The following is a 22,022-nucleotide window of genomic DNA, read 5'->3' on the forward strand; positions in this document are numbered from 1 at the left end:
GGTTTTTATAAGCGCTTAAAAAATAAGACAAATACTTTAAAAGTGAATTCTACTTTAATATTTAATAAATTAATCGATATACGACCAAAAGACGCGATGCATTATTCGTACCGCGATAGCGTCACGGCTACTTTTAACAAGAAAGCAGTGACTTGAAAATAATTGTGAAAAGTAACAGGTTACCTCTTGGCGATCCCTATTTACGTTTTTACTTGAAGTTCGTCCGTGGAGCGTTGCACCTGTGAAATTATAAAATGGTAAGCTTGCCGGCATTAATTTTGGTGAACATACATATAGTATCAAATTATTATTAATAATTTACGATAATTGCCAAATGTGAAAAACATGCAAACGTACATATACATGCAGGCCGCCATGTCCAATAAAGTGTAGTTATGAAGGTATGCGTACATGTTGGCAATATTTTTTCTGGAAATTTAACATTCATTCGACCTCTCCATGCTAATCTTTGGAGCCCACTGTGACGTAAATACGTTCATATGCACAAATGGATGATGTCCAGAAGTCCCAAAGAGCATCAAATGCTTTCCAGTGCAGGCTAATTGGCAATTGACAGAGATAAAAATGTTTTTATATGTATGTATGAGCTTTTCCCGGAGCAGATAGGGCTTATATAAACTATGAGATGATTGAATCTGTAACCCAAAGTCCATGCAGACCAAATTTTTGGCTTATCTTATCAAAATGGTGAACTGTAAGGTTACGCTTCCAGTAATTAGCAAATGGCTACATATGTATATTTTCCAGTGACGCGTTTTAAGATGTTAATAGAATTTTGTGTTATATGTATGAAGAAAGCAATCCTTAAAACGTTAGGATTCAGCGTCTTTTAAGCAAGGACACTTCTTCCTTGCCTCTGAATAATGGAAAACATGAATAGAGGTCAATTGCCACAAGTGCCCTACTTTAGTTCCCCCTTAGAAAAGGATTTACTGAGATTGCGTAAGAAGGGTGGGTGGGAAATGCACCAAAGAATAATTAAGAAAGCACCTGTGTCATATAATATTTAAGACCAGACCATATAGCCCTAGATTAAATATATGGTAAACTTTGGTTTTCCCAATAATAATGTATAAAGTATAGCCTTTATCTCTCGTAAACTACGAGATATGCCCCCACTTAATAATAATAACAACATTAAAATAGCGTTGTATTTGCTTGCTATTTACTATCATATTTGAACTAGTTGCGAGATTACACTTAAATGGGATTTTTTCTGTAATTGCGAACTGGATGTTTGTGAAGGTTGAATTTTTCGCATATTCAAGCTGTGAAAAGCGTCTAAAAATAAAATATAATACCAAAGGCAAAGGCTGGATGAAAAATTCGCCCCCTATTAAAGTATAATTAGCTTAGCTGCATCTAAACATAGCATTTTCAATTTGTTGTTCTAGAGAGGATTTATACAAGTATACGTATATCTTAAAAGATGTGTTACCCAATTTGATAAATCGCAATATTTATTATATTTAAAAAATTATTTATTTGGATTTAAAAAATATAAAAATGCATTTGGTAGCGGTTAAACTCGAAATCGATCTTTTTCACATTTCAATTTTACATAAACATTGTTTTTTTTTCGACTAATGGTAATGGTTTAAAACCTACTTTTTTTTGAGTGCCACTTTATAACCCGGAAAATAAGTCCAAATCGTCTGCAAACGCACCTAATAAATGATTCTCTCTTAACTCTATATCCAGGCTGAACCAATTCGAGTTGTGGTTACCGGGGCTGCTGGCCAAATCGCCTACTCCCTGCTGTACATGATCGCGCGCGGCGAGGTGTTCGGCAAGGACCAGCCCATTGTTTTGCACCTGCTCGACATTCCGCCCATGGTCGGTGTCCTCGAGGGCGTGGTTATGGAACTGGCCGACTGTGCCCTGCCTCTGCTGGTCGAGGTGGTGCCCACCACCGACCCGGCTGTTGGATTCAAGGATGTCTCTGCCGCCTTCCTCGTGGGCGCCATGCCCCGCAAGGAGGGAATGGAGCGCAAGGACTTGCTTTCCGCCAACGTGAAGATCTTCAGGACCCAGGGCGAGGCTCTGGATAAGTTCGCCAAGAAGGACGTGAAGGTGCTGGTTGTGGGCAACCCTGCCAACACCAATGCCCTGGTCTGCTCCTCCTACGCGCCATCTATTCCGCGCGAGAACTTCTCCGCCATGACCCGCTTGGATCAGAACCGCGCCACCTCCCAGATCGCCGCCAAGGTGGGCGTGCCCATTTCCGCTGTTAGCAACATCATCATCTGGGGCAACCACTCCTCCACTCAGTATCCCGATGCTGGCCAGGGCAAGGTGACCGTCAATGGAGCCTCCAAGTCCGTGGTGGAGGCGGTTAACGACACCGCATATCTGCAGGGATCCTTTGTAGAAACCGTTCAGAAGCGCGGAGCAGCGGTCATCGCGGCCCGCAAAATGTCCTCTGCCATGTCGGCAGCAAAGGCCGCCTGCGACCACATGCACGACTGGTGGAACGGCACGGCTCCCGGCCAGTTCGTCTCCATGGGTGTTTTCTCCGACGGCAGCTACGACTCGCCCAAGGACGTGATCTTCTCGTTCCCCGTCGAGATCAAGAATAAGCAATGGAAAATCGTCTCTGGCCTGACCCTCAGCGATTTCGCCAAGAATAAGTTAAGCGTTACCGGCAAGGAACTCCAGGAGGAGAAGGACGAGGCTCTCTCCGTTCTGGACTCGAGTGTGTCCAACTTGTAATGCGACATTAAACGTTAATTACTAACTTCATAGTTGTGCATTTAGGAACCAAGTTCATGGCAATAAAAAAATTTGTAAATAACTTTGGGTATTGTTTGGAACAACGAATTAATTGGAAAGATGGAATGTTAATTAAAGTGAATTGATTGTTATTAATGAACAACCTGTACGAGATTTTTAGAACAAGAAACTCAAGCTGCAAAACTAGGAATGCTTGCTTTGGTGAGACTTTATAAAATATCTTGTCTCTGAATGAAGGATTGAGCTAAAAAACTAATTTTCTCTTTAACAAACACTTTTTCGTTGTAATGCACCTGTCGTTTTGCAGTTTTTGAAATGAGAGACTACACAGAATTCGCAGCGATCAATTGATCTGTGCTGATCACAATATTATTTCTCCGTTCTCTTTGTCTGAGTTCAAATTTCATGCTGCAAATTTATGTGAACGGTTTTTGAGCACTTTTACTTGTACAGTACATGGATATCATATGTAGAATTGCTTGATCAGCAGTACAAAATAGAAAACATAATTTTAATACATTGTAGTGATCGATAAAAAATATTTTTGGACCGCTGTTTCGTGTTTTAGAACCTGTGGGACTGGGCTACTAAAGAATTTACGGATGATCTTCCGCAAAGAAATCTTTATTCTTCTAAATTAACTTCATCCCCTCCCGATAAAATACACTTATGCCAATGTTTTCTCCAGTCCTCGAAACATGCCAAATTTGTTCCCTTTTCGGCCATCAGCCTTCAGCGCGGAACGATGTGCGTCAAATTTTTGACGAAATGGTCACGAAGAACAAAAGAAATGTAAGCCAGTACATTATCGTGATGCAAAAACCAAGTGTTGTTATTGCCAATAGTTCTGTTTTTTTTTTAGACGAATTGTAGTAATCGCAGTTGCAGGATGCAGACTCGACAAGTTTTGAAAATGATATGCACCACCTAACAAAATAATAGGATGAAGAGCATTGATAGCTGTGTACAAACCTCAACAAAGTTTCCTCAAGAAGTTTTAGGGTATTGGTAAGATAGTTTTAAATTGCAGTGCCTTCTAGATATAGTAAGGACGACACTTCTGTGATGTGCCTTAAAGATCCTTGCTTACTCGATGACGATTATCATTCTTTGTAGCTCCCAGGAATGCTGCTGGACATTTCAATATTTTATATCTGGTTGATACCTTGAAGTCAACAAACCAATAAATCGACAGGTCAACCATATATTATTAGGTATAAACATTATATTATACCATTTATTCATAACGAAATCAATGAAGTCAAGAAGTCTAAAATTGTACAGGTAAATAGTTTCATGAAGTATGTAAGCGGTGTAAAATATACGAAAGCTAAAAATTATCGGGCAAAGACAGACTGAAAACCACCGAGAAAGTTTTCGTTTCGCTTTAAATGAATTCAGTGCCTTAAAGAGTCTGCTGTTGAGTTTTAGCGTTGTCGCTGTAAAATAAAATACACTTCTCCATGTCATACATTCGGGGGAATTACATTGGCTTCGCTCTTCAATTTCAGTTAAGATTATAATGGCATCATTTTTTTAATTCCGGTTGCCCTACCCTAGCGAAAAATATAATTAACTAAATTATACAACACGTGAACGTGTCTCTTTGAAGCCTTAAGATACTACAACAATTACCAGCTAATCTTAGATAACGATTTATTCCGTGGTTACCGTTATGTGCAAATTTTCTCTGTAATCACATAAGAAGAACATTGTAACGCAATATAAAATATTAATATGGACATATTTATTCCTTAGCTCTCGGGAATATATAGAAGTAAGTCTATGTGTTGTGTTTTTTTTATTATAAAACTATTTTCACTTAATTATGTCGTTATGTATGCATGTATTTGTATATAAAAAATATGGCTACGGTGATATCGCACAAAATAAAACAAATAATTATTAAATCAAACATTCTAAAAAACGAAAAAGATCTTCCCAGGTTAAACATAATGGAACAGCTATATACAATCGTTTTAAAAAGAGCAATTCTGTGTGTGTGGATTGGCAATCATTTGGGCGTTTGTTTTCGTTTTATCTCATTTACTTTTGTTGTGTGTTAAAAGTGTTGTACATTTTGTAGGGGTTGTGGTTGCAATTTGGGAGGACGACAACGCCAGAACATATTGCTTAAAACCTGATTCTCCAGTTCCAAGTTATCTGAGTACTTGGCCGCGGAGCCTTCAATACATTCGGTTTTTATGGAAGAGAGGGACGACGACGATTTCCAGAAGGGGTTCCTGGGTGGTGCATGCTATTGCGGAAGCTGGGCGTGTCCGAGCTGTGATTGTTGCTGCTGCTGCTGCTGCAAGTGGGGTGGCAGGCCGCTGTTGGCCTGGTTAACGGGTAGGGATATGGTCATGGTGCTAATGGTCTGCGCCGGCGGCACAAGTTGCGTTGGCTGGCTGTGGTAGCTGCTCCCGGGCGCACCGCCCACCTGCTGCGGCTGCGGTATCATGTGATGCTGGGCACTTAGCTTGGGGCCGTCCTCGGCCTTCTCCTCCTCGCGTCGCTTCAGGCACGCCGCCTTCGGATTCAGATTGCGCTCGCGCACCTGCTGTTCCAGCGTCATGATCACCTCGACGGCCATGTTCAGGATGCCCAGCTTCGTCTGCGGCTTGTCGGACTTCAGGTGCGTCATGCACATGCGACCCAGCTCCTTCAGCGCCTCGTTGATATCCCGAATGCGGATACGTTCGCGGGCGTTGTTCGCCTGTCGCCTCTCTTTCTCGCGAATGGCCTTCACCGCCGGTTCGGCGTCGTCGTCCTCGTCCGCCGAGGAGCAGTAGCGTCGCGGTCTTTTCGAACCTTTTGAGCCCTGCGAGTGCTGCTGCATTCCCGAATTCGACGACTCAATGGAACTGGTTGGCTTCGTGTCCGAAATGTCAAGGCTGGTCAAACTCGAGGTGGTAGAGACTCCCGCCGGAACCGAATTGCTAATGGCCGTGTGCTCTTTCCGCTTTTTCGTTTGCTTGGTCAAGGACGTGGACGCACTGCGATCCAGTTTCAGACTGGCCAGACTTCCGGCCCCGCCGCCCACAGACTGGCCGGATGTGCCGGCGGCAGCTGCGCCCAAGGCCAGAACCTCGTGCACCAGGGCTGCATTGGACGTGTTGCTAACTGAGCCAGCGTTTCCACCGCTTCCCAGATGCGACGGCGAGTTGGGCACAAACGAGGACAATGCGTCAATGTTGTCGATCGAGGCCAGCGTCTGATTGACGCCGGCCAGCATCTCGGGCTCGCAATGATTCCGCAGCACGTTCAGGGCGTCGTCCAGTCGCTCCTCCATGCGAACTCCCTGGAACACTGAGGCCATGGTGTGAAGGCTGGACCCAGGAACCATTTCGCTGGCGTAACTCGAACTGGGTCCGCCATTTAGCACCGAATGTCCCCAACCAGCGCCGCCGGACACGGACGGCTCTCCGCCGCCAACCACCGACTGTGTCAGCGGCGGCGGCGAGTTGACGGGCGTGGAGGGGTTCGAGCCGAAACTACTAATACTTTGATCCGCCGGCATGTACATCTGTTGCCGCAGGGCCGCTGCCGAGGAATTACCAGCTCCGGCCACCTTCACACTGGCCCCGGCACCACTGAACGCATCCGAACTCTGCACGGCAGGACTGTTCTGCTGACTGTGGTGGGGGTGTGGATGGGGATGGCCATGGGGGAGGGCGTGCGGGAGCGGGAGTGTGTGGGAATGTGCGTGCGGCGTGTGGTTGAGCGAGTGATGGCCAAGCGGTCCAGCCGTGGACAGTGCACTGTGCTGTGCTTGTACTGTATGGTTATGGTTGTGGGCCTGCGGAGAGTTGAACACGGCTGGGGGATTCACATTAACGTTCACTGGTGCCTGCTGCCCGGCTCCAGGTCCTCCGATGCCGCCGGTGCTGGCGCGAAAAGAGCTCATTGGCGGCAGAGCCGTCGACACCGGGCAGTGCATCCCGTCCGCGACGCCGCCACCGCCTCCTCCGCCCATGCCAAGTCCGTCCGGCTGGTGCACCTGCTGCTGGTCCATGGAGTGCCCCGAGAGCGGTCCGCTGTTCTGGTACGCCGCCTGGCCCATGTAACTATTGGCGCTGCCCATCTGCGACTGGCACCACGCCCCTCCGCTGCCGGCGGCGGCTGAATCAAAATACTGATCGACGGTCGAGGCGTTGGCATATCGGTTGTTCCCGCCGTTGGCGGCATCATGCATCGAGTTGAAGTCACTGGGGTACATCCCGTTCTCCACGCCCAGGCTACCGTACGGCGAGTGGTAGCCACCGCCACCGCCGCGATCCGCTCCAACCGTCCCCGTGGGCTGCTTGTTGGCTATCTTGTTGAAGCAGTTCTGGAACACCTCATACAAGTGCATCGGCTCGTCGTCACTGGTCGCCATTTCAGCAATAGATCTGCAAAACAACAGGGTATCATAAGTTTATGCTGCCTTGTCTACTTGTATAAAATTAAGAGATCGGTCGAAGCAAAGAACCAAATGCTTAAGGGGACTGCCAGGTTAGTTCAAATCACCTCATTTGAAGTGTGAGGTAGATGGAGATCTTCAAACTGTTTCCAATTTCACGAACTGGCTCCACCTAGCCGTGAAAACATTAATTGCTTATAACTTTTAAAATAGTCTGAGTTGATAAGCAAAACCAAATTGCACTTACAGTTTTACAAAATTTTAAAAAAATATGTGGGCGTTGGAGTGGGCGTGGTTCTTGAGTGAAACAAAATTGCATTGCGTAGGAATGCATAAAATCAGTACGCTCAATCCCAATAATCTAGCATTTATAGTTTCCAAGATCTCAGCGTTCATACGGACATGGCTAGATCGACTCGGCTAGCGATCTTGGATGGAGAATCTTCTGCCTGTTACATACTTTCCAACAGATACTCTCTACGAGTTAAGGGTGTAAGAAATAGACAATTGTTTTTGCAATTCTAGCCCTATCTAAATATATCTATTTACTTGTAGAAAAAAGATTACAGTGGTAGTGTTCGATCTAACATGTTTTAATATGTTTAAAGCGAAATCATCGAGTTTTTGAACACAAACACGTTGACTTTTAAATATCTTTGGTTGGGACTTGTAATTATGTACTTACGTAGTACACACCAAAGAATTCCAACTTTTGACTATAATTATAATTCTCCATATGTAGACCTATAATTATGTTACTGCCAACACAACTAAAAATTGTAAATCTTCTTTTATTTATCTATCTATGTGGGTTTATATTTCCCATAAATCTAAGGTGAGCAAACATATAAAATATAAGAAATATCACTATACGTTATATCCTTTCAACTAAAAGATTAACATTGAGAATTAGTCCTAAATGTACTTGTTAATATTCCCAGGTTTTAATAAAGTAACTATCCATTCATCTTGAATACAAGTATTTTATTATTGCAAGGATTTAAAAAGTAAAGCGCATTGAAATTTTTGTTTTGAAAGTTTTAAAATGTATACCTAAAAAAAATAATTTAATGCAACAGGTAATGTGCAATCAGTAAGAAAATAGTGTTTATTAATTTTTTTGACTTCTGAAAGAATGTATCTTTAGCTAATGTATATTTGCCTACCATAATACTACCATAAAATGAAAAATGACCTAAATGTTCTAGCGCTGGAATAAGTATTAAGCGGGAAAAGAAAAGCCGTGAATCAAATATTTGAAATTATTTGCTTAAACTGATCCAAATTTCTATTGTTTGCCTAATTCTTAACCTTGATTTTTTACCAAAGAAAGTTACATTTAAAAATGGTATAAAATAACAATACTACTTCTAGAAATTGACTTTAAATTTATTCAAGAAGCACAAGGCAAATTCGGGTACAGACCAAAAAGTGGGCGTGGCAAATATGATACAACCTGCACATATGTACATAGATAGGATATATTATCAACATTTGTTTTCACAAAATTCTTAAATAAACAATTTACTTATTTTAAGTAAAAAAGTAAATATTCGTTCTTTTGTTTTAGAAAACATAATTTGCACCTGACCTTTGCCATTACATGTTTTGGACATAAACTTCTAATTTTTAGAGCTAAGAAACCTACTCATAACAATAATAACTTGGTTAAAATGTGTATTTATAAGTTGCGCGATCTATGATAATAAAATACATGTTTATCACAATAAACTGTGGCTACCACCGAATAAAAAACAAAAAAAAAGATCACAAAAAATACTTTAAAAAACCATACACATTACAGATTCTTATAATTTTTCTACACCTGATTCACAACATTTTTCCATGAACACATGTACATGGTACTTACATGAAATATACACGTACATGCTATATTAAAATCGTGAATCCGTTGCGGGAAAATTAAAAATAAAATTACTTCGCGAGCGAATCAACAAGCACTCGAAAAATAAAGTTAACTCTTACGTTTAACACCTATTTACTCGCTTATACATAAGAAGTTACTTTGTTTACGAGCATTCGGACATATACATACATACATGTGTATGTATGCAGAATCATGAAAATGGTATCCACATACATTTAAGTGGAATTAATTCGTACATAACGATGTATATCCACTGGTATATACACACATTCAACAAATAAACGTAAGCAGGTCTATCCGCACCACAAAAAGTGCAGGGAAAAGGCTGTAAAACATACCCTGAACCTGATTAAAATACATTTCGTGAAAAGTACTCACCCTAATATCCACTGTTAATTCTATGTATGCAATTCCTTTTGTTGCAGCGAGTGTTGACGTTGAGCCACCAGCCTATGTATTACATATGCATATCTTTTTTGGATAATACACCGAGAATCCTTATGTATTGTATAGCGCTTGGTAAATTTACCCAACTTTTTTTTATGTCGTCCAGTCAACTTCAACTAGTAAGATTATGTGTTTTGGGATCTTGTTAAAATGCACAGCTAAAATAAACCGTTTTGTGATAAACTTTTCTCTTACACATTGTAAATATGCAGTACACTTTTATTAATTCATTTATTTCACTGCGCTTATGCGAATTTCAACTATAAGTACAAAATTCTTTATTTATCATTCAGCTCGTTTTAATTTTCGTGTGCTCGGGATCGCCATCTTTGTTCTCTTCGTGCGTCATCTGTAGCGTTGCGATTCGATAAGAATCGATAGGCATTTCGATAGACGGGCTGCCACACAAATCCATAAAACTGCAACGTACCGTTTACACTATAAACGCGTTTCCCGCTAAAAATTAAAATTTTTTTTTATTATTTTCGTATAAAGTTTTCAGAACGCAGAGCAGTAGCTACTTTGTGGCTATAGGCAGTGCTCCCTCCACACGCGTTTTTAAAGTAGGTACTAAGAATACATATAACATTTTCTTGTTCTGCTCGCAAAAGATGGAAATATACACACCAACCGAGTAGCTACTGCTCTGGATTAATACTTTGGATATTAAAACTAAATACAAGTTTATAACTTTTAAAGTAATTCTCTCGGAATGGTGTTACTTTTTTTATACTTAAAAATAATGATGAAAGTAACTAATTTAGGACACAAAATAAATCTAGAACCTAAAGAATCAATTATTTAAATATGAATATTATATTTATTTAGGGGGGAAAAACCTATTTTAAGAGGCTTTGGTAATAGAATTTGCTGCTGGAAATATACAATATACACAAACATATTTGCCATAAGCCCGGTTTCTGGAGTCCCTGACAAAATCCCCAATAGCTATCTCTTCGAAAAAGTTAATAACCAGATAAACTTGTCATAAAAGCAAATAGGGTTTCCCAACACCTTTCATTTATTTGAACGAGAAACAATGGCAGAGTGCTATTAATAACAAAACTGAGGTGGAAAGCGCCAACACAGGGCTTGCTTTAATTATTGCATCAGCTGTTTTTAGGTGAGATTGAAACATTTCATCTTAGTAGGTTTTGTGAAATCAGCTGTCATTTAGTCGAACAGCAAATTCTTAGCATTGAGTCTGAGACGCTGTCAGATTAACTCTCAGACTGACGCCCGAGAAAACCAAATTTTCTTAGCAGAGACTTTATCTGTCTGAGAAATGTTAGCCGGAACTCAAGAAGTCGGCCCTTAGCGGATTATCTAATCAATCCTTTTTGAATTGTCAACAAACTCAACCAATTTTTTACATAAAAAACTTTAAAGTACATGATCAGCTGTTTCAAAAACTCTAACAATTACACTAAAAAGCAACGCAAATATTTTAAATAATATTTACTAAATATGTTAAGTCCACCGCAACTTTTCCATATATTTTTGAACAGACTTAAGTATGGAAAAAATTTAAAACATAACTAAATTCAGTTTCGGAAGTTTAACAAAAAACAAAAGATATTGCTTAAATTGAAAACAAAAGAAATGGTGTCATTAAATTTGACACTGGCCGGATAGCGCTTAGTCCGGACAGATTTCTTATGTACATCAAATATGTCAATTCCCAGCCTCAACCATAAGACCTAAAGATTTGAAACAAATTGTTCAAGAATCTTGTCACCAAAAAACAATTTTTAAAAAATTTGTCTGTGCATTATTTGGGGAATTCTTTTCAACCCCAGATGTTTAGCCCCAACGATCATCTGGCAAGATGACTTTCATTTATTTTTACCGAACCGGTCATGTGGTTGGATCCGATTTTCCGCCCTTTTTGTGACCCTTATATCTTTATTTTATAAGTTTTTATGAGCCCCAGCTGCAAATTGGCAGCACCTTGCTTACATTTTTTCGTTTGCTTTGCCATTTTCGACAAATCTAGAGTTACAGGACCAAAATTTGCATAGCGAAAAACAGAGGAAAACGTACTTTGCTTTACTAACAGCTGACGAAAGCTGTACTTTTCTGATATCAGAACGGATCATCGGATATATGCGATTCTTAATCAAATTATGTAGCTAATTCGGGGAATCAACAAGGCATTTAATTTAATAGGTTTTGAAGCAAGGGTAAGGTGGGGTGCAGGTATTGTTCAGTGGGCTTAGGCTTGGATTGGGGTGACGTAAGCTAGGGTAAGCTGGTAAATACGGTAAAGTGGCTTTTTTTTGGTTATTTAAGTAGGATCTGCAGTGTTCGTCTAAAATTTAGACTCTAAATCTTGAAATATGAAGATTTATCTATTGCAAGAAATGCTTTGCTTATAGGAGCGATAAATGTCACTGCGAGTATAGCTATTAAATTATATAGAAGTAAAAAAAGTGAAAAATATAAACTCGTTTTTTTATAGCGATTTTAAAACGCAAATCTTTTGTGGGCTACCCTTAATACTGTGCGACATTTGGTTAAAACTTAAATTGAATAGCAATATTATTCATATCAAAGAAATCATTTATAGTAGAAATCAGTATTCTTTATAAAAAAAAACCCTTTCTAGTTATACGTACATCTTAACAAACGGATCTCATCAGGCTCTCATATATCTAACACAAATTTGAAAACTTTATTGCATTATTAAAAGCAGTGAATTGCAAATTTAGCTCCATCTATAATGTGCGTAGGCGCGGTTGCTTTCGCACTGCCTGTGCAAATCGTCCTTTCGCTTGACCACTCTTCCCTGTCCATGGGCTGCGTCCAGAATCTCCCAGGCCAGTTTTTCCGGGAGAGACACTTTGCGCTCCTTTTCCCGGGCAGCCTCCAAGAGCCACTTCATGGCCAGAAAATACGATCGTTTTGTCGTGATGGGAACGGGAACTTGGTAAGTAACTCCACCGCGTTTTATGGCGGTTACTTGAAGCAGCGGCCTACAGTTCTCGACCGCTTGTTTCAAGAGCGTTTCGGCATTGGTGTTGATGGCGTCCTTGTCTCCTTTGGCCAGATTCATGTGCTCCGTCTGCGTGCGTTTTATTAACTCTAACGTCTTTGACAGAAGTGTTCTAGCCAGGGCACTGTTCCCCTTTTTCGTTATATAATTTATCATTTTTTCTTTCGTATCATCATGGAAGACTGTATCAGAGGCTTTGTTGACTGCTGCCTTGATTGGGACATGAAAGAGCTTTGATAAATCACTCTTTTGCTCAAGTTGTTTATCTTTTTGTACAATAGGTTCGACGTAATGTGTAGGATACACCGACATCAACCGAAGACCACTGAAATAAAACATATCATGGATTGGTAACATTCCTTTAAACAGACATAAGCACTTACCTGAGCTTCGAAGCTGTCTCTGCAATTCTACTTAAAAAGGACATGTTGACATTTTCTGTTATGGTGAAAAATATTATTCTTGTTTAATATATGCTATGCACATTTGGGGCAAGCATGCAAGTAAGTCAAGATATTGTCATACTTCTACATACTTTGGGAACATATAAAATGGAACAATGAAACTATTTAGTTTAGGTATTTGTAATAATAATAGTGGGATTTATTTGCATTCGTAACTGGTTTGAATTTATTAAAAGCTCTTTAAATTTTTCTTACGATGGATCCATTTGGGTTCCTTTAAATTTTATTGGCTGCAAAATATTGATTCTTTAAGCAATACATCATTTATGTATGACTGAAACATTAGTGTTACCTACAATGTACAAGGTACAATGAAATTTTTTTTACAAGTATTAAAAATTAATAAAAAATCTATTGTGTTAAAATAAAATCACATCAATTAATGATGTTAATTTTTGGTTTCGATACCACGTTCCAAAGGAAACGCTAACGGTGTTAGCTTGGCATCTTGTGTTTCACTTTGAATAGTCTGGTAATACTTGGGCATAGACGTCAAAAACGCGCTAATTTAAAACTCGGTGGCTTGCAAATAGTTTTACAAATCATGGAGGATTTCGAAAAAATTGAGAAGATTGGCGAGGGGACATATGGAGTGGTGTATAAGGGACGCAATCGCCTAACGGGCCAAATAGTGGCGATGAAGAAAATTCGCTTGGAGTCGGACGATGAAGGCGTTCCATCGACCGCGATCAGGTAAAATGCCCCGGCTTGGGTGCCGAAGCCTCACTGTTTCCTTTTTATAAAATATGAGTATGAACAGCTATAAACAGAATAAACAATGCGTATCAAGCCACAACCATTGTTTATTTACCATGTTTATAATGGATTTATATTTTTACTGTTCATTTTACGATGAAAATGCAGCATAATTATACATATGAACATATGTATATCATACATACATATGTATTAATGTATGATCTTGTAGAAATGTACATATGTACACATGTAGGTCGTACTTTCTCTACAGATGTTGTATTATGTTTGATCCTATGAAAGTTTTTTGTTATAGCAATATTTCTAGGATAAAGTATAAAACCCAGAACTGTTAGATCCATATAAAAATAATATGTTATATCCAAATATGCATTATAGGGAAATTTCGTTGCTCAAGGAGCTGAAGCATGAAAACATTGTGTGTTTGGAAGATGTCCTAATGGAGGAGAATCGCATATACTTGATCTTTGAATTTCTATCGATGGATCTGAAAAAATACATGGATTCGCTGCCAGCGGATAAACATATGGAGAGTGAATTGGTTCGAAGCTATTTGTACCAAATAACCAGCGCCATTCTATTCTGCCATCGTCGCCGAGTACTTCACCGGGATCTGAAGCCTCAAAATTTACTGATCGACAAGAATGGCCTTATAAAAGTGGCAGACTTTGGTCTTGGGCGTTCCTTCGGCATTCCAGTACGGATCTATACCCACGAGATCGTGACTTTGTGGTACAGGGCTCCGGAGGTGTTACTGGGCTCACCCCGATACTCCTGTCCCGTCGATATCTGGTCCATTGGGTGTATATTTGCCGAAATGGCAACGAGAAAGCCGCTGTTTCAGGGTGACTCGGAAATCGACCAGTTATTCCGAATGTTCAGGTAAGTACAATTGATGTCTTAAATGATTAAAATGAAATTAATGCTCTGTCTGATGGCAGAATTCTCAAAACGCCGACCGAAGATATTTGGCCAGGGGTCACTTCGCTGCCCGACTACAAGAACACGTTTCCCTGCTGGTCCACCAACCAATTGACCAACCAGTTGAAGAATCTCGATGCCAACGGCGTCAATCTCATTCAAAGTATGTTAATCTATGACCCGGTTCATCGCATTTCCGCCAAGGACATTTTGGAGCACCCCTATTTCCATGGCTTTCAATCGGGCTTAGTTCGAAATTAACGTTCAGTACTCTGGTTTGACTTAATTTAGAATTTATGAACAAGAAAACTTCGTATCTAAACTAAAGCAAAATAGCCGTAAAATAAACATAAGGGTGTAAAACAAGCTGAGTTCGGTTAATTTTTTAGTGTGTCAAGAAGTTCTGCGTTGCGTCTCATAATATTGTCTCGTACTATGATTATTAAGGACGGTAAGTCCCATTACACAACAGTGGTTTTAATAAAAATCGATCAATCCCTGCCTTTTAAAATTTAAAAATTTGTTGAATTTCAGATTTTAGTTTTTTTCCAATACCTTTAAATAAATAGATCAATAAAAACTTACGTCCGATTGAAATTTGTACTGATATTTACCATATGGATATAGTACAGGGGAAATCTTTTCAACTAAAGATTTCTGTCCATAAAATCATGTATGTGTGTTCAAATTTGAAATTTAAATTAGCTCTTTTTCGATTACGCTCAATTTTATACAAATTTAGTAAGCTGACTCTGTGGTATCCTTTATGGATTTAACCTGAAATTTTGCATAAACAACCATAGACCTGTTTTTTCCTTACATTCTATTTTTTAAGTGTTATTAAAAATATTGTTGTTTTTTTGTATAAAATTTATTTACAGTTTTGTAGCAGGGTTGGTTTCGAAAAACTTCCGTCCAACATTCATATTTTTTAAGGGGATAGTAAGCATGCACCAACTAATGCATGTTGTTTTTTTGTTTTTAATTATTACATTTAATTTAACATTAGTGCAAAACAAAATTTAAATATGGAAGTCTTCGTTGAAACTAGTCCTATTATAGAGAGCACTGCGAGCTACGCTGTCATTGCGTCTAAAGACGCCAAAGCAGTTGCGTCTTTTCATCACATAGGCGGCTGCAATAGTTGGCACAGCGATTAGCAAAATAACCAGGAGTCCAACCCATATAATGCTGCCAGTAGAACTTTCCATCAAGTGTTCGTTTGCAACTCTTACTACTTCAACGTCTTTCAACGTAGTTGGCGTTGCACACTGGACATTTTTAGCTAAAATCGGCGTGGTTTTGTTAACTTGTTCTATTAAGACGTTGATCAAATAATCGTTGGAGTCGTCGCAGTTCCACGGATTGTACCTAAGGTCGAGAGCTTTGAGTTTATCCCATCGCACAAGAAGATTTTTTGGAAGAGTCGTAAGGTTGCAATTATTAAAGTAAACCTGAAAATTATACTTTGTATTTTATGCTTTTTTGTATGTTTAATGTTTAGTTACTTTTTCCAATGGCGGATAGTCCAAGTATGGGCCTAGAGTGACGTTTTTGGATAAAGCCTCCTCATCGATTTCGTTTAGAAATTTGTTGTCGGACAATATCAATTCGGTTAGACCTGAAAAAATTATTTTCAGAAATGAATAATATATTATTCGATTTTATCGTTAAGTTGGCCCTTTTTATTAGCGATTTCTATTAGAAGTTAAATTTACCTTCCAATATGTAATGGATGTTACTTACCTTGCAACTCACTAAATGCTCCTGGTCCAATTTTGTACAACTTTGTCATAAAGGTCATACTCAGGTGGGTCAATTTGGTCAGCGGTGGAAATACACTAAGGAATTTATTTGGTTATGGTACATTCAACATTTAAAGTACAAATCCTACTTACTTGTCTTCAATCAGGCTGTCAATGGGGTTTTGATTCAGAACAAGACTGGTTAGGTTCGTCGCTCGACTTAAGGCCTTTGGTAATTGGTGAAAGAGATTTCCAGCTGCTATTAGGGTTTCAAGATCTCGTGGTCCATGGAGAATAGTCTCTGGTAAGTCATCGATTTCCATGTAGGAAACGTCCAAAGTCTTTAATATCAAAACAAAGAGTGGTATTAGAATCTTTGGAAATATAACAATCCCAATTCGTATACCTTCAATGATGATAATCCGGAAATGGCCGTTTCTGAAAGTCGATCAATTACGTGGAATGCATTTGAGCAGAGAACGAGTTCCTCTATGTTGGGGATGTGCTCAAACAAGTCTGCATCCAAGGTATGCAGGTCATTGTATCCCAAATTAAGAGTTTTCAATTTTTCCAGCGCTGAAAAATCGTTGACTGTGTAGGGACCCTTGAAAACATCTGGCACCAAAACTTTCGACGTCAGTCGGTTATGCGACAAATCGAGTGTGATTAGCTCGGTTAAGTTCTGAAAGGCGCCCTCAGTGATTGAATCTATTTGGTTGTTTGCCAAGTACAAGTTTTCCACATCATATTTCGGTAGAATCGGAATGCTAGTTATGTTGTTGTGCTCTAAGTTGATCGTTTTGAACACTACGTCTCCGTTGGTCAAAACTTCCCATTCCTCTGCAGACAGCAAATCCTGAAGTTTTTCACTGCAATCCAACAAATAGGTTTCTAAATTGCAATGGCATTTGCTGCAAAGCTTGCTGTCTTTTACGCTGATCTTTTCCTGCAAGCAAGGGTAAAGTACTTTTTACTATATACCTAAAAAGGTTTAACGTACAAGCTAAACATAAAAAACAACAATAAGCTGTAAAATGTATACTACAGTACCGTATTTTAGGGACTACTTTAGATAAATTATAATTTTAGTCATAAAGTATACATATAAATGCTGGATCAGCATTAAAAGCCGAGTCCATCTTGCCGTGTTTGTCTATCCACCGTTTCTACGCAAACTAGGAACATTTTTTAGCTTCGATTTTTTGGACATGTTCTTTTCGACTGTGGGGTAGTTATAAATTTTTTTTAAAATAATTATAGTGATTATAAGAAAATTCAAAGACGGTCAGGCCAAAATTATAGTTCCATTAAGCAGCGTCATTTGAAAACATTACAAGAAATAATCTTTACAAATTTGTATTTAGAATATGAAATCGTCTTTTCGCACTAATCGTTTTATTTTTGTTTTTCTTGAATTGGTTTACTAAGCTTTATGGTGAATTTGTGTGCTTTTGTTCAACTCATCTTTATCATTTCACCTTTGCAATACTTTTTTCTTATCGCGTTTTGATAGTGCGCTTTCTCGCCTTCGTTAAAGGCATATAACTTTGGTCATTTTTATGTTATCTGTCTTGCCAAATATTTTAAGATATTTCGTGTCCATTGAAGGTGGAATTTGTTTGGTTTCTGTTTAAAATAGTGATTCATTTTTATTTTTTTAGGCCTAGTATTCAACCTAACAAAAAGTCGTCCAAAAACCAAAAAGTTCATAAAAAATTTTTGTGACGTTTTTTTCATATACAATTTTTGGTTTTGGACGAATTTTTGTTGGGTTGAATACTAGGCCTAAGACTTTAAATCACTTAGAAGTATTTTTATAAGTTTGCTGAGTAGCACAGCGGTAGAATTAACTCGAACTTTTTCACTTCTGCTGATAATCTTATCATCACATTACAGCGGTTTTATTGCTTAAAATCACACTTGCATTTCTGATATGGCGGTCTCACACAAATGACACATATTTTTCTTATTCTTATTATATACACTTATGATTTATTCATTATTATAACAAATATCACATTTTTGTAAGCCCCTGAAAGGCTATTAAAACGCGATTCATACGTAATATTTTGTGTATACCTTTGGCTTTTCTGGTTTTGTTGTACTTTCGTCATTCGACTGGCAATTTACTCGGCTCACAGCGATGCAAAAAATTGCTACAGCTAAAATAACTGATTTTGTTCGATTCATAATTGTAAAAAATCTTCCGACAAACGACCAAATTTAGGGCTTGTTCGCCGATCGATTAAATGAACATGACTAACAAGTGCCCAAACCCCTACGCATTATTCACCTAATATTTTCCGATTTGTTATCTTATCTCCTCCAAGGCATTGATAACACCGTCCAACAAAAGCGTCTCTTTTATGGGTTAGTTTTTTATTTGTGTTAACGACAAAATGCTTTCGCAATTCTGTTTTTACTATCAAATTTATATAAATCTAGCAAATATAGATTCTAGAATCTACAACTATACTTTATATAAAGATGTCAATTTATTAACAAACATTTTTATTTTTTAATATACCCATATGAGCAGTCTAAAGCTTAATTTAACTTTTTTTGCATAGTGTAGGCACCCATTGATTAAACCCTGATAAGATATCAAAAAAGCGGTATAAGTATATTGGATGTGACTAAGTTAAGGCAGATTTTTACTTATAATTCCGTTTTAATTTAAAAGAAAAATGAGCTAAATGAAACAACTTAGATCCATTTTTTGGTTTATGATGCATGTATTTTTACAGGACATTTGCTTTAAATGCTAACTTATCTTGCAGGTAAATTGTTGAAAATTTCCCCATAAGAAAAATAACACAAAATGGCCGCAACTTATAACAGAAACCACTAAGGGCCAAAGATCAGGAAAGCGTAGAGGGGCTGGGATTGTTAGAGAAGCTCCCATAATCAAAGTCATTAGAATGCTTGATATATTTGCAAGGTACCTCACTGGGAACTCGTCTCTTTGCTTTGCATTTAAATAAAAACATTTAAATAACAAATGAAAAGTCAAAGTTGATACTACTGCAGGCACCAACAATTCATCTCTTGATAGAAGAGGCAACATACTGAACACGGAAACCTCCAGAAAAAGAACCATTTCGTAGGGCCACCATTTAAGTAAGAAAAGGGATGGTAAGGCGGCCAGTAAAATTGTCTTTTCGTGGACCTAAAAAATAATTATTGATTAGATGCATGTAAAATGTTAAATTCAAAGCACTTACTTGAAATGAAAACAAAAAGAAAGCTAGAGATGTATTAAAAAGAGCCAGTAAAAAAGCGACTTTAGTTCGCCGTCGAAAGAGGAGTACATTTGTGGGCAGGGCAGCAAGTAAAGTGCAACCAATGCACACTAGGGCCATTTGATCGTTAAGTAAATGTTTCCTGTAATTAATAACTTTATTAATTACCGAAAAGCAAATTTTATGTGACCTCGCCTACTTCAATTTCCAAACCACGTTTACGGCGCACCAAACGTTTGCCACCTTGTCCTCAAAAACTCCCCGGGCGACCGGAAAAAGGCGGTGCAATACTTGCGACGTCGCTTGAAGAGATTTCAGCCAGGGAAGCCACAAAATAGCAAATGTGGCTAGGACAATGGCTGCTATCCGTGAAATTTTAGCCACGAAAGATGCAAACCTATAGTTATACAGAAGCGGAATTTAAGTGATTATTAAAAAATAAAGAAATCTGGCATGAATTGTTTTAAAAAAGTAGATCTACTCATATAGAGCGTACAGGTTTGAGAAAACAATGCAATAGTTCTATGGAGACTTTAACTCGACTGATTTACATAGGTCAATAAACAAGTATTTAAGCAATCTCTCCCACCTTTTTTGATACACACATTCTCCCAGAAGGAATGCAAAGAACGGCAGGCTGTGGTACAACTCCATTTGCTTATAGTTCAAGGCTAATGCGAAGAAAAACGATGCCATGTAGAACCTTCTTCGCAGGATAGCTGCAACTGCCACGGCGGCAAAGCCAAGTGATATGTTATTGTACTGAAAGTGTCCATTGTCAATGAGTACTTGGCCTGGATACGCAACAGTCAGTGTAAATAGGAACAGCTTGTCATCGCTTTTGAAGGTTTTGTCTATGCAATAGACCAGAAACAATAATGCCGGCAAATAGATGAGTACGTCAGCAGTCACAACTGTTGCGCGCATAAAGCGTTTGTGCTCCTTCGACTGGAATCCCCTGCTTTGGTGCAGCTCCACGAAGCGGGGATCCATTGACTTGGCCACCCGACCCACCAAATAGCTGTGGTAAGCAGTCAGAGGCGGATAGTCCAGACCCCAGTAGAGCAAATCGTTGTCGGAGCTGTTTGTGTACCACTCGCCGACCTCCAGATTCACGGTGACTTCCTGCCAGTGGCGCTGGGCTTCGTAGTCGCCATGCATAGGCGGGGAATCGAGTCCGGAGTAAGGATACAGCGAGATTATCGACCTAACCGCCAGACCCAAAAAGGCGGTTGCCAAAATTTCGGATTTCATCTTTTTTGTTTTGCTATCATTTTCTAGTGAAGGTAGTGCGGTGGTGTAGAATCGTTTAACTTATCGATAAGTTTTGTCAAGTAAATGGAGATGTAAAGATAGCATCACATGTAACTTTTAAATAAAACAGTTTTTCATTTAAATTCGTTGCTAAATATTTAAAACAAGGAAAACCAAAATAGTACGGTAAAGTTGTATTTAACTCAATTAAAGGTAATTTTTTAATTCTTTTCGTTTTAACATTTTTCGATTACCTTAAATGTCTTTCGAAATACAATTTATAATTTAGTACCTGGAATTAACGAAGAGATGTCAAAAAGGGGATGAATCCTGCATTTTTATAAAGGATAATATTTTTTGATTTCAAATATCTTTGAATAAATTTACAAGCACTACTCTCATACGGTTACTGGCTGGATTTTAATTATAATTAAAAAATAAAATTTGGCTTTGGAACCTGTACAAAACGAAGAGACGTCGTCGCTGAATTTTGAAATACGATGAGTTCTCAAAATTATATTTATTTTTAAACATTTTCAGCAATATAGAAAATAAATGTTTGAACATGGAACAAACAAAGAAATGTAAAAAAGGTTATGAGAACTGCGATCGTCAGCCACTTACAGTGGTCGGCATAAGTATTTTGACAAAACAAAAGTTAAATATACTCATATTTTGAACTTACTTTTTGTAAACTTTGGCATCAATGGAAAGGTAATTTAAATGCCGTTTGAATGATGCAATACATTTCTTAACCCATTCAGTACTTATTGAAAAGGACGAATTTGTGTAAACATCTACTTTTAAACTTTTTTCCTCGACTTGAAAACTTAAATTTTATGATGCAAAAAGTTTTTTCAAACAAAAATAATAGTAACTGCAAAAAGAATTTTTCAAAAATCATTTTGCTTATATTATTTATGATTTTTTAAAGGTGACAATGTCGGAAAAAATTTGTATGAAAAAGAGAAAAATATGGCTCAAATGCATGTTTTTAAGCATTTTCAAAAAATCATAAAAAATATAAGAAAAATGATATTTGAAAAAATTTTTTTGCAGTTACTATTATTTTTGTTTGAAGAAACTTTTTGCATCAAAAAATTTAAATTTTCAAGTCGAGGAAAAAAGTTAAAAAAAAAATTTAAAAGTTGACTTACACAAATTCGTCCTTTTCAATAAATACTGAATGGGTT

At 38.3% G+C, this 22,022-nt stretch overlaps 6 protein-coding genes across 6 annotated transcripts; 2 read left to right on the forward strand and 4 right to left on the reverse strand.

Annotated features, from left to right (window-relative positions):
* The first annotated feature begins 120 nt into the window (after positions 1–120).
* Positions 121–2,817, forward strand: LOC119545950 (malate dehydrogenase, cytoplasmic). Its single transcript, XM_037851906.1, has 2 exons — positions 121–257; positions 1,723–2,817. The coding sequence occupies exons 1-2, from the start codon at positions 255–257 to the stop codon at positions 2,731–2,733; spliced, it is 1,014 nt and encodes a 337-aa protein (XP_037707834.1). The 5' UTR covers positions 121–254; the 3' UTR covers positions 2,734–2,817.
* A 1,576-nt stretch (positions 2,818–4,393) lies between these two features.
* LOC119545949 (protein daughterless) lies at positions 4,394–9,835 on the reverse strand. The gene is made up of 2 exons (XM_037851905.1): positions 9,423–9,835; positions 4,394–7,145 (listed from the first exon to the last, which is right to left on the reverse strand). The coding sequence occupies exon 2, from the start codon at positions 7,130–7,132 to the stop codon at positions 5,012–5,014; it is 2,121 nt and encodes a 706-aa protein (XP_037707833.1). The 5' UTR covers positions 7,133–7,145; positions 9,423–9,835; the 3' UTR covers positions 4,394–5,011.
* A 2,307-nt stretch (positions 9,836–12,142) lies between these two features.
* On the reverse strand, positions 12,143–13,009 carry LOC119545951 (28S ribosomal protein S7, mitochondrial). Its single transcript, XM_037851907.1, has 2 exons — positions 12,870–13,009; positions 12,143–12,811 (listed from the first exon to the last, which is right to left on the reverse strand). The coding sequence occupies exons 1-2, from the start codon at positions 12,911–12,913 to the stop codon at positions 12,199–12,201; spliced, it is 657 nt and encodes a 218-aa protein (XP_037707835.1). The 5' UTR covers positions 12,914–13,009; the 3' UTR covers positions 12,143–12,198.
* A 418-nt stretch (positions 13,010–13,427) lies between these two features.
* On the forward strand, positions 13,428–15,068 carry LOC119546704 (cyclin-dependent kinase 1). Its single transcript, XM_037853183.1, has 3 exons — positions 13,428–13,643; positions 14,046–14,549; positions 14,609–15,068. Exons 1-3 carry the CDS (start codon positions 13,495–13,497, stop codon positions 14,847–14,849), a joined length of 894 nt encoding a protein of 297 aa, XP_037709111.1. The 5' UTR covers positions 13,428–13,494; the 3' UTR covers positions 14,850–15,068.
* Positions 15,069–15,443: 375 nt separating this feature from the next.
* Positions 15,444–18,577, reverse strand: LOC119546791 (carboxypeptidase N subunit 2). Its single transcript, XM_037853353.1, has 6 exons — positions 18,413–18,577; positions 16,740–17,279; positions 16,487–16,674; positions 16,335–16,429; positions 16,097–16,209; positions 15,444–16,042 (listed from the first exon to the last, which is right to left on the reverse strand). The coding sequence occupies exons 1-6, from the start codon at positions 18,521–18,523 to the stop codon at positions 15,611–15,613; spliced, it is 1,479 nt and encodes a 492-aa protein (XP_037709281.1). The 5' UTR covers positions 18,524–18,577; the 3' UTR covers positions 15,444–15,610.
* A 483-nt stretch (positions 18,578–19,060) lies between these two features.
* Positions 19,061–20,867, reverse strand: LOC119546781 (probable dolichyl pyrophosphate Man9GlcNAc2 alpha-1,3-glucosyltransferase). Its single transcript, XM_037853336.1, has 4 exons — positions 20,165–20,867; positions 19,775–19,972; positions 19,558–19,717; positions 19,061–19,502 (listed from the first exon to the last, which is right to left on the reverse strand). Exons 1-4 carry the CDS (start codon positions 20,827–20,829, stop codon positions 19,098–19,100), a joined length of 1,428 nt encoding a protein of 475 aa, XP_037709264.1. The 5' UTR covers positions 20,830–20,867; the 3' UTR covers positions 19,061–19,097.
* Positions 20,868–22,022: the final 1,155 nt, after the last annotated feature.

Source organism: Drosophila subpulchrella, chromosome 2L (genome assembly GCF_014743375.2).
Source record: "Drosophila subpulchrella strain 33 F10 #4 breed RU33 chromosome 2L, RU_Dsub_v1.1 Primary Assembly, whole genome shotgun sequence".
Classification (NCBI taxonomy): domain Eukaryota; kingdom Metazoa; phylum Arthropoda; class Insecta; order Diptera; family Drosophilidae; genus Drosophila; species Drosophila subpulchrella.

Bases quoted from the DNA above. Each gene is read 5' to 3' on its own strand.
- LOC119545949 (XM_037851905.1), bottom strand. From the start codon at position 7,132: ATGGCGACCAGTGACGACGAGCCGATGCACTTGTATGAGGTGTTCCAG.
- LOC119545951 (XM_037851907.1), bottom strand. From the start codon at position 12,913: ATGTCCTTTTTAAGTAGAATTGCAGAGACAGCTTCGAAGCTCAG. The intron at 12,812-12,869 runs GTAAGTGCTTAT...GTTTTATTTCAG, and splicing joins GAGACAGCTTCGAAGCTCAG to TGGTCTTCGGTTGATGTCGG.
- LOC119546704 (XM_037853183.1), top strand. From the start codon at position 13,495: ATGGAGGATTTCGAAAAAATTGAGAAGATTGGCGAGGGGACATATGGA. The intron at 13,644-14,045 runs GTAAAATGCCCC...TATGCATTATAG, and splicing joins GTTCCATCGACCGCGATCAG to GGAAATTTCGTTGCTCAAGG. The intron at 14,550-14,608 runs GTAAGTACAATT...GTCTGATGGCAG, and splicing joins CAGTTATTCCGAATGTTCAG to AATTCTCAAAACGCCGACCG.
- LOC119546791 (XM_037853353.1), bottom strand. From the start codon at position 18,523: ATGAATCGAACAAAATCAGTTATTTTAGCTGTAGCAATTTTTTGCATC. The intron at 16,210-16,334 runs GTAAGTAACATC...TAATTTTTTCAG, and splicing joins AGCATTTAGTGAGTTGCAAG to GTCTAACCGAATTGATATTG. The intron at 16,043-16,096 runs GTAACTAAACAT...TATAATTTTCAG, and splicing joins ACTATCCGCCATTGGAAAAA to GTTTACTTTAATAATTGCAA.
- LOC119546781 (XM_037853336.1), bottom strand. From the start codon at position 20,829: ATGAAATCCGAAATTTTGGCAACCGCCTTTTTGGGTCTGGCGGTTAGG. The intron at 19,973-20,164 runs GTGGGAGAGATT...GTATAACTATAG, and splicing joins GAATGTGTGTATCAAAAAAG to GTTTGCATCTTTCGTGGCTA. The intron at 19,503-19,557 runs GTAAGTGCTTTG...ATTATTTTTTAG, and splicing joins TCTTTTTGTTTTCATTTCAA to GTCCACGAAAAGACAATTTT.